A 12108-nucleotide genomic window follows, 5' to 3' on the forward strand; every position below is an offset into this window, starting at 1 on the left:
CGCAGTATAACAACAATAATATGAACAATCAAAATTACCATATAATAATCAGTGTAATGGCGATATTGTTCCTATTCTATGTAAATGACTAATCCACAAATATCAATTCCCCATCAGTTCTGTTTGCAGATGATACTTCTGTTTTAATTGAAGATGGTGATGCAAAAAAATTCCAAGCTTCATTGTGAGCACACTGAATACCCTATAAAACTGGTTCCAGTTAAATGGGTTGAAACTGAACATTGTAAAAACCTACATGGTACATTTCCAAACCAAACACTGAAAACATGCAGAGCTTAAAATGCAATGCAATAATCAAATTATGGAAGAAGTTGACACTGTCAAATTCCTAGGAATAAATATGGACAAGAACTTGAACTGGAACATGCATATTGACTCCTTATCAAATAAAATAAGCACCTTTGCATTTGCAATGCAGATACTTGCAAATTCTCCCGACATGAGTACACAAAAAATAGCATACCATAGTTATTCTGAAACTGCCATTAGGTATGGTATAATTTTCTGGGGATGGTCAAGTAGAGTATCTCGTATACTGAAACTTCAGAAAAAAATTATCAGATACATGTGTACTGCACAGAAAACAGAATCTTGTCGCCCATTATTTCGGCAACTGCAAAACCTAACTGTACCCTCCATATACATTTATGAAATTATTATCTTCCTACACAGCAGGCAAAAATTATTTGAGGTAAATCATTTCAACCACACATATAACACAAGAAATAAAAATAATTTTATGCTTCCTACACACAAATTGAAATTATATGAACGGGCTCCACAGTATATGGGGATGACAATATATAACAAATTAATGGGCAAAAATATATTTAATGTGAAGCCAGAGATCCTAAAAATAAGGCTACATAAGATTCTGGGGGAGAAATGCTACTATTCGATAGAAGAATTTTTAGATGACATGATAATTTGAGCTAGGGTAATTTAGTGTTGGACTTTTAGATACTATTTTTATTATTGTTATTATTATTGTCTCTGCCTTTTGTGCATATAAAACAAAATTGTATTATTATTATTATTATGCTGTATATGAACATCAGCTTTCTATGTTTATGGTAAATTTTACCAAACTTTTGACATGTCTCCTGTACCTGAATCAAATGATTTTGACTATGTATGTTATGAGACTAATAAATCACAATTCACAATTCATTTGAGAAACATAGGGTCCAATCCACATGATCACCACCCAGGTAATGACAGTGCTATGCACAGTAATAATAATAATAATAATATGTATTATGGACAGAGGCCAAACATCAGTGATAGCAGTGCATTAAACTACACAAAGAGGCAAACATATAAAGGTCATAATATGTCAATGGAGAATAATAACATGACACATGTCCAATGGGGTAACCCATCGGCCATTCCATGGACAGCATCTGCAAAAATAAGAGAGACATCAGGGCAATACATGCCAACTCAAATGATAAAACAAAACTGAAAATAGACCGTGGAATCAAGACTATGACTGGGTGGCTCAGAACCATGAAGTGCAAGTGATAGTTGTAGAGGAAGGGAATAATGACAGGACAACTGAATCAATAACCAAGAGCCAGCCTCTTTACACCTTCCAGAGGTGGCTGTTCGTAAAAAGGAAGGCAAAACATCATGAGAAGTAAGAGTGCTTAGATAAAATGATGGGATGGACATTCCAGAAGAATTAGTAGAAAATCCCAGTGGACGTAGAATAAAGCCTACTGAAATGATACAGGCAATGGTCAAAGTTTTAATAAATAATGAACCTGTAAATAACCTGCTTGATACTGGAGCACCTTTTTAGTGTGATGAGTGATAGTCTGTTTAAACAATTGAATAGTAAACAAAAATTGCCTGTGTTGTCAGTTTAAAACTGTATGCTGTCAGGTACACTGATTCAAGTAAGATGAATCTACTATTCTTTTTTTCATGCACTCAGATGACTCAGAATATTTTCTTTACAGAATGTGTAAAACTTTCACACTATTCTAAATCCAGAAATGTCCAAGAATAATACTACATTCTTTTTATTTTATTCAGTACATATTTAGAATTAATTTTTGAATACCAATTAGATTCCACTCTAAGTTTTCAGTGTTTTGTTCTTTTCCTACGATTAGTTTCCCTTTCCTTTCTTTTATTTTCCTATCAAAATATTGTTCAAAGTGTGCAGACAACCTTATCATCTCTGCTTATCAGAACATGCACTACTCAGTATGTTGGACAGATATTTAGCATTATAAAGACCACATAAGAAGTTATTGGCCTAAAACAGTGACGACACTGATGTCAACAATATGTTATGTTGTTACATGTTCTGCACTAATGAAAGTACAGAGTTCCATTGATGTGCAGAACAGTCTTGTGTATGGGAATTTTTAAAGTGGTGTGACAATAGATGTTGCTTTCAAGGGGACAGATCACAATACTCTGCTGTTACAAAATACATTGTTTTGCACAGTTTATTACCAACAGCAGTTCTTTTAGAGTTGATTATGAATCTGTGCCTCTAGCTTCCATGTCCTAGGAAATAAGCAACTAAATTTACTGTGGGCATACTTCTCTCAGAAGATGAGTCATGCAATGAATAATTCAAAATTTCAGTCAATAAATAAAACACTGAGAAAGTGCACAATACACTATTGGATGGCTGACTATTAAAAGTGTGGTAAATAGCTGACTCAGTGTATATTTCAAAACATTACAGTATATTTTGCTTGTAAAAATAATGATAAATAAGATTTACACAAGAATATTGTTGTATTGGTGAACCTTGACCAAAAGCAAATGTGGAAATGAATATCTTGGTAGTGTTTGGATGATTTCAGAAAGATTCAAACTGTTATGGTGTTTTTAGTGTAGATGAGAATTAGGTTCACCATCCATCTGTGATGTGCAACAACAATGAAAACAATATAGAGTCACAGGTGCTCTGTACAAGAAAAAAAAGAAGGATAGCTGACAAGCAATGAAACTTTGCAAAGACTATGACCAATCTTTTCTTTTGTGCAAAATGAATTGTTCTTGATTGCCTTCCAAATGGTACAACAATACTATTGAACAATTAAAAATTCTTGTATACCAACTGGATAAAAAATCTGTTATCAACACTTATCCAAAAACATACTTCGGTAGTGCAAAAGTGATGTAATCTGAAGTGTCAGTTGTTGGAACGTTGGCCCCATTCACATGATGTGGCATGCTTTGCTTTCAACCAAGCCACACATTTAAAGAAATGTAGAGTTCAAAAACATTTTGAATGTAGTGAAGAGGTTGTGGTCACTGTAAATTAGTACATCTGTACCTTGCTGAACTTCTCTTACAGGGTGGAATGTATTCACTAAAAAGTACTGAGCAAACTGCATTGACCTTAAATGGATATACATTGATAAAGCAGCGCATTTTGATCTAAAAATAGTCTTTCACTGCTACATGATAACTTTTTATCATGCTCTCGCCCCAGCAATTCTGATGACAATTTGTAGTGGAAAATATTTTTCAGTAGCTCTATGAACAAAAGAGTTATGGACTACCAAATCTGCCCATAACAGAAATTCTGATTTTAATTTAATAAATTCATGCATCTAGTCACCATAAATCCACCCTTATGTATACTACAGAAACACTAGTAATATTTTCAAGCAAAATATCACTGTAAAAATAATATACTTGTTCACAGTTCAAAAAACAATTTATTTATTTTTTAATGAAGGCCAACAAGAATTTCCCATTCTATTTTGAATATTCACACTTATTTCCATTCACACAGTGCATTTTAGACATCAAGAAAATAATGATTCCATTATTTTACTTCAAAACCTTCCACAAGTAAGTTCTATAGTTTAATCAGACACTTTTTCCAGTTTGTGATTTACAGTTGACAAACAATGACTGCATTTTTCACATTATTTTTCTTAATATGAGAGATGATTATGGGTAGACTGTATAGACTCTATTTCATTATTTACTGTAACACATCGGCCACGACAGCCCCTCTGATATTTCACACATCTCCAAGACACTCTGTCTCCTCTCTGAGAATCAGCATTATAAATAAAGCCATTGTAGACTAGCTGTGTTCTACCTTTAGCACTTATGGTGTATTGCAGTGGACCTACAAAAAAGCAGGAAACTGTTATTTGTTGTTGTCTGCTGAAATACCGGCCTAGACAGTTTTGTAAGAAATTAAATATGTAACTATCTCAGAGTAAAGCTAACTCTTCATTTACATTTCATGTCTAAAATAATATCAAAATGCAAAAAGCAGCTATAAAATAAATGACAGAATGATGATAAACATAATTTTTAACAGACAAGCAAAGATACAATTTTATGATAACTTAGTTGTACCTAAAAATACAAAAGAAATCATAAGTGAACTTGAATAAGAGATCAAGTTCCACAAGGAGTTTGGAATACATTTCAGTTCACAAGAGATGTAATATAAACAATCTGAGGAATAACTGAGAATCTAAGAAACTGCTTCACACAGTTCCTGGTGACGAAATGTGATAAGTTTTCCCCTGTATAAGACGTATCAGTTTTTTTACACCTGAGATTTCTGATAAAAAATATATTTCATAAACTATGGTATATTGTAATGTGTCTTTTCATAAAAAATAATTATATATTGTCAGAAATGATGGCCTCTATTATTAACAGCTATACCATCTGACAATATGATATATCATTTACAGAATAAGTGGAATGCTTACAAAGTAATTACAGACAGGAGTGATTTTTCTCAAAAATCATTTCTGCAGACTGAACAATGAGTTATCTGTGTCACACAACAGAGAAAAATTAAATCTTGTTAGAGCAACATATGGGAACTTCTTACCACATTTCTGTTATTGAAAACTGAAAACACACATGGCAAAGTGTGTCTCATTGGCTGAATACATTTTGTTAAGAAATGATCTAGAAAAATGTGTCTCCTTTTAAAATACTTTTATCATAAAACAAAAATAAACAAAAGCAGATGAGTGGAGTATTGATCTGACTTAGTAAATGACAATGTATTTCTGAAATGTGCATATTTTCACACCCTCATGCAGGAAATAAAACAACATTTAATACCTGTGTTGCAAGAAATCATATGTATGACATCTATCACCAAAAAATGAAAAAGGTATGGCATAATAAAAGTCTTTGTTGCTTACAAGTGAATTAAACAACAGGAACACACTATAACAAGAATGACAGGCACATATCTTCATTCTAAAGAGGTGTTGACATAATGGAGATTTCGCTATATGAGAGGGATACAATGGAATATGCCACTATAAATAACAATCAGGCATTTGATTAACTGTTTTTGTTTGACATACACTTTACATTCCCTATTTCACTTGTGTAATACTTAGAACAAGTCAATAAAATGCACATCAAAAACCAAAGATTAGTTTACCAGTTAAACAGAAATAAATTATTTTATAAAATGATCACTGAACATGCTTTAAAGCAGTATTACACCAAATGCTATGCAGTTTGAGTATCAATAACAGAAATAATACAAATATAAATTCAGTAAACTCATTTGCAAAAATGTTTATGCATTTAATAGCACCAAAATTATTGGTGGACATCTCACCAATTATATACTTTTCTGTGCAAAATTTTTAACACAAGAAAGGACACTTGTGAATGGTAAGAAACTGAGCAAGATATGAAATGTAAGCAATTAGTAGCACAAATTTATGTGAAGTATAGGGCCTGAACAGCAGTTCCTGAATGGTCACATTAGGCCTCTACATAAGGGACTGTGGAGGGTTGTTGAATGTCGTGCATAATTGTCAGACAGCAGTAAACTCTTTGTTAGGGATTACTTCAATGGTACCAATGGACACAAAATGACAAAATTGCCGCGGGACTGCTACGGTCGCAGGTTCGAATCCTGCCTCGGGCATGGGTGTGTGTGATGTCCTTAGGTTAGTTTAAGTAGTTCTAAGTTCTAGGGGACTTATGACCTAAGATGTTGAGTCCCATAGTGCTCAGAGCCATTTTTTGACAAAATTGCAAAATGAAGATAGTTTGTAACCTGGTGAAAATACAACCTGTGCAAAGCAGCACATGTGAAGAAGATATTTGTCAAAGAGAATGTGACAAGACAAAAGCCCCACAATGAATTATGAAATGTGACTTTGTCATATGATGACTTACATCTGATTCCTGTTCCAATTATGGGCTGCAGAACTTCATTATGAATGTGGTGCCTGAGGTAGCATCATAAGTACTTAGTAGTGGTTTGGTTGTTTCTTCTGATGTTTTGTTTTGCCAGCAAAAGTGGCTGGTGAAACATAAGAAAAATGAAAAACTGCTGGTCAAAGAACCTGAGAATACTTACGGCACATCATCAAGTGACCATAAAAGCCTTGGAAATGCCATATTTCTTTACTGTTGGCTCAACAATTAGGTAAAGCTTTACTTTATACCAAACCAAAGACATTTTGGTTACAAGGGTTCTGTAATAAACACTGTTGTCAACTAGTAACACATCATATTTTATGCAGGACTAGCTACCTATCATTGCCCTAGTATGTATTTATTTCAATTTTATTAGTGCATCTCCTCCTTCTCCTCTCACTGTTCACTCCTGTCTATCTGCTTCTTCCTTTTCTTTGTGTCCATCTCTTCCTGCCCCTCTCTTTATCCACCTACTCCTCTCTCTGTATCCACATGCTCCTCTTTTCTTCCTATGTCCATCTCATCTTTCCCATCCCTCTCCCTGTCCGCCTCCTCCTCTTCCCTTTCTCTGATCATCTCCTCCTCCCCCTCTCTCTGTCCACCTTCTTTTTCCCTCTTATCTCCTGAACTATGTGTCATACAATGAAATAATTCTGTAGATACATTTAGCAGCGTATGCGGATACTGTCTGCTAAATTTGTTGTGAAGAGAATTAGTATCACATATACATGGAAATGAAATGACATCAAACATGATGCAACAGTTTTACTGCATGACCAGCGAAAATGTATTGAATTATAAACTTCTTTCCTTTCATCATTTTGTGGGGTTGTCTGAGAGAAAAGGTTTTATAAAGTTTTGACATTATGTGTAAAATTTGTTGCAAGTCACTACCCTCTTTCACTCTCAAATACTGGATTATGCACATAAGTAGCACTACATTATACCGCAAGTAGTGTGGAAGACTGGAATAAACACAGTGTAGATTGTATAAGCATTGTATTCATTACTTTAAAATGTATCACATAGCACATACCAACCAAGAAAAACATTTTCACAAATATGACAAATTTCATAAGTCAATGAGTAGGCATAAATAACTCTCTGAAAGAGTAAATATTTTTTCCGTAATTCACATAATATTCGTCAAATGAATAAATATCTTATATTATATACTTTCTATAGTAGCCTGTGTTCTTTCTCAGGGGTTAACCTATTACCTTACAAAATTTCATCAAAATCGAATCAGCGGGTTAGTAATAATAGTAATTTAAATGTCACACATGATGCAGTTTTTCAAGCATCACAATGTTTATGACATACATAGGTATAATTTTTCAGGTACATTCAGAGGTATGTGAACACAGTCTGCAGAGTTGGTCATGAATGCAGTTAGTAGGAAGAAGCAGTAAATTAAAATATCATGCCCGATGCGAAAATGAACATCCAAAATGTAGTAAGTGATCAACTTTTTTCCTTTCACCATTTTCTGAGGGGCGGGGGGGTTTCAGTGAGAAAAAGTTTTGTAAAGGACTGAAATTATGTGCAAAGTTTGCTGCAAGTCACTAAGTAAACCAGTATAGTGATTTCAGAGGGGATGTGGAACATTCATTCATTCATATATACATACATTTTTATAATATGTATGAATATCATTTTTTCCATACTTTGGTTTTGATGAAATATGTGCTCTATGGTGACCCTATGTATGCTGAAGTTACCAATGAAAACCCAATAAAACCTGCCTAGCAGTTTTGGAGATTAGCGTGTTCAAAGACAAAGAGACAGACACGATGGTTTTACAGATTTATTATTAATAGAAATGGCAATTAAATCACGCTGAGTTTCTCAGAAAGAAAAATTTTCTTCAGTTTCAGTAATTGATGGATGAAGAGAAAATTACTAATCAGTTCCATCTAACCAAAAAATCAAATGAAAAGGATGTTGGTGGACTTGTTGTCATTTACTTTTTTATGACTGATGTACATAGCCATATAAAACTTTTTGAAATACATCTTTCTCACCTTTTACTGTTAAAACAGTTTATTCATAAAAATGTTCTATTGCAGTTTTGTCCATTCAGCCATTATGAAGTGGAGAGAAGTGAAAATATTTTGCTTTATGACATGTCAACATTTAAAAAATAGCTACATGTCAATAACAGGAGGAGAAAGGGAACTCATTGAATATTAAGGCACTGAGTCATCAATACGCACATAAACAAAATGGAAAAGATTTCTAGCTTCCAGGTCAAGTCTTCATCAGAGACATAACAAACAAACACACACACACACACACACACACACACACACACACACACAAATGCGCGAAAAAATAATAATAATAAAAAAAGCACATGCACAGTTACATTCATTGTCCCAGGTGATTACGTTGTGCTGGTACTGCAGATTGAGTGGGCTTGAGCTGCAGTTCTAGCACAATGTAGTTAGCCAGGACAATGTTTTTACAGTATATGTGTATGTATGTAGGTTGCGTGAGGATATGTGCTTGATAGCTCTGATGAAGGCTTTTTCAGAAAGCTACTAACATTCTATCTTATTTATGTTCCACAATGACTCAGCACCTCAACTATTCAATGAGTTGTTACTTCTACTCCTTCCATTACTTATATTCCATCTAGGATTTACATTAACATATATATATATATATATATATATATATATATATATATATATATATATATACTTAAAAAAAAATTTACATTTGCTAAGTTACAAAAGTTTTGCTGTACTCCTCTTCAAAGTGACTAAACTGCTGAAAGTGCAATAATGGATTTTATGACTAAAGTGTAACCACTGTTTGTCAAAATATCAGAACCAACTGATGACACCACAGGATTTGTGATTTCAACACCCCAACCATAGCAGTATGTTATATACATGTATATAAGACAACAGGTGGTAAACTGGAAATGTTTGTGAAATCTCATTTGAGGAGAAAGATATACAGGTAAATTTAAGGCATTCTAGAGGTCCTTCAGGGCTGTTTCAATGGCTAGTTCAAAAAATACCTATTGGATTCCTGAAAAGCTTATCACAAACCTACCTTTGTCTTCAGTAAACATCACTGGATTGGTACTATAGTTACCCAGATGCAGTCATTACAACAACTGACTAAAAATTTAAAAACACTACTGCACTTGTACAGTTTATCATATATGTCAGTATTTTAGATTTGTAGTTATGAAGACACTTGGTAACCACTATTGAGTACTCCTAAGACTTGGGAACCTATTTAAAGAACCTAAACAAGACATGGGAACCTCTATTAACTGACTCACTAACAGGCTTGGCTACTTGGAAAAAGTATTCTACACACAGCCCGACTTGCCTTAATCCTTAAGTGCTGGGAGGGGAAGTGGACTTTACTGCATTAGAAATGACTCCACCTGTGGGGACAGCCTTTGACCTCCACTCCCTCCCTCTATTCCCCCAACCCCACTACGAGAATGGTGTGATGATTCTTTGTTGAGTGCCCTTATATTCAAAATAATGATGATGATGATGATGATGATGATGATAATAATAATAATAATAATAATAATAATAATAATAATAATAATAATAATAACAATAATAATCCCCGTGGAGGCCCGGGAAAAGAATAGGCCTCCGGTATGTTCTGCCAGTCGTAAAAGGCGACGAAAAGAACAAACCACTAATAGGGCTAACCCCCCTTTTAGTGTGATTAGTTGGTTCAGGACAGAACTAAAGAAGCCTCGGACAAGCGCCGTCATGGTCGGGGACGACGCTTGAACCCTATGCCCGCCCACAATGGTAACGACACTGCTAGCCAACTGGAAAATGATCTAAATCCAAATAGAGGTGTTTTGCAGGATATGCTTCCTGCAACCACCCTAGAAGGAAAACAAAGACAGAGGATGAGATGGTCAGATGAAGTTAATCGACACCTCATGTTCTGTTATTACCAAGCAACAAACCTAGGAACCAACACAACTGGATACAGATCACAAGTATACACAACATTTATTACCAGATACCCAGAATTAAAATTTTTAACAGAACAACGACTAGCTGATCAGATCCGTGTAATAATCAAAAATAACAGGATACCCCAGTCAGAATTAGAAAACATCAAACAAGAAGTACAACAAATACTGGAACAAAATAATGTGCAATCAGAAGAAGAAGAAAATACAGTAATGGACTCAAACATCCCAGAGCAAACAAACAAAGAACAACACGCACCAATTAAACAATCAGAGGAAAACGAAATCTTAAGACAGCCACCAGAACAAGCACAAATAGAACACGAAGTGACACAGATGCTAGATATAGAAGAAAAATTTCAGCTAACATATATAGAATACAAAGACACAAATACAGACATTAGACCATTCTTGCATAGACCACCAAATAACCCACAAGTCGAAACAACAATAAAAACTATCAACACAATCATACACAACAAAATAAATGAAAACACAACTATGGAAGAGTTACAACTACTGGTTTATATAGGAGCACTCACTACACTAAATATACACACTAGACAGAGATCAGAACCAACCAACACACAGAAGAAACCCACAAAACCAGCATGGCAACACAGGCTACAGATCAGAATAGAAAAACTGAGAAAAGACATCGGACAACTAACACAATTTATAAGAAATGAAATCTCGGAAAAAAAACGAAAAAGGTTAGGTAAAATCTCACAACAAGAAGCGACAGAGCAATTAGACGAAAAGAAGCAGAAATTACAAGCATTAGCCAAACGACTTAGAAGATACAAAAAAAGTGAAAATAGAAGGAAGCAAAACCAAACATTCAACACAAACCAAAAGAAATTTTACCAGACAATAGATAACACACACATTAAAATAAACAATCCACCAAACATAACAGACATGGAACACTTCTGGAGCAACATATGGTCAAACCCGGTACAACATAACAGGCATGCACGGTGGATACAAACAGAAACAGACACATACAAGATGATACCACAAATGCCTGAAGTGATAATTTTGCAACATGAAGTCACCCAAGCAATTAATTCTACTCACAATTGGAAAGCCCCTGGAAATGATAAAATAGCAAATTTCTGGTTAAAGAAGTTCACCTCAACACATTCACATCTAACTAAATTATTTAACAGTTACATTGCAGACCCATACACATTCCCTGATACACTTACACATGGAATAACTTATCTGAAACCTAAAGATCAAGCAGACACAGCGAACCCAGCTAAATATCGCCCCATAACATGCCTACCAACAATATACAAAATATTAACTTCAATCATTAAACAGAAATTAATGACACATACAACACAGAACAAAATTATAAATGAAGAACAAAAAGGCTGTTGCAAAGGAGCACGAGGATGTAAAGAGCAACTGATAATAGATGCAGAGGTGACATATCAAGCTAAAACTAAACAAAGGTCGCTACACTACGCATACATTGATTACCAAAAAGCTTTTGATAGTGTACCCCACTCATGGTTACTACAAATATTGGAAATATACAAAATAGATCCTAAATTGATACAGTTCCTAAACATAGTAATGAAAAATTGGAAAACCACACTTAATAGCCAAATAAATTCAAATAATATCACATCACAGCCAATACAGATTAAGCGTGGAATATACCAAGGAGACTCATTAAGTCCTTTCTGGTTCTGCCTTGCTCTGAACCCACTATCCAACATGCTAAATAATACAAATTATGGATACAATATTACTGGTACATACCCACACAAAATCACACATTTGCTATACATGGATGATCTAAAACTACTGGCAGCAACAAATCAACAACTCAACCAATTACTAAAGATAACAGAAGTATTCAGCAATGACATAAGTATGGCTTTTGGAACAGACAAATGTAAGAAAAATAGCATAGT

At 34.3% G+C, this 12108-nt stretch overlaps 1 protein-coding gene across 5 annotated transcripts in view; it reads right to left on the reverse strand.

Moving 5' to 3' along the window:
• The window catches only part of LOC126253413 (broad-complex core protein isoforms 1/2/3/4/5-like), a 492630-nt gene that overhangs the window by 131523 nt on the left and 348999 nt on the right, over nucleotides 1-12108 (reverse strand). Inside the window, exon 7 of one of the 5 annotated variants that reach the window (XM_049954791.1) lies at nucleotides 3775-4135. The exons of the other annotated variants lie outside the window; for them this stretch is intronic. Coding sequence (XP_049810748.1) covers nucleotides 3936-4135 — 200 coding nt within the window. The 3' untranslated portion in view covers nucleotides 3775-3935. Of the gene's footprint in view, nucleotides 1-3774; nucleotides 4136-12108 lie in introns of those variants that run through there. 5 annotated transcript variants of the gene reach the window in all.

The sequence above is a fragment of the Schistocerca nitens genome, chromosome 1, assembly GCF_023898315.1.
Source record: "Schistocerca nitens isolate TAMUIC-IGC-003100 chromosome 1, iqSchNite1.1, whole genome shotgun sequence".
Taxonomy (NCBI): Eukaryota; Metazoa; Arthropoda; class Insecta; order Orthoptera; family Acrididae; genus Schistocerca; species Schistocerca nitens.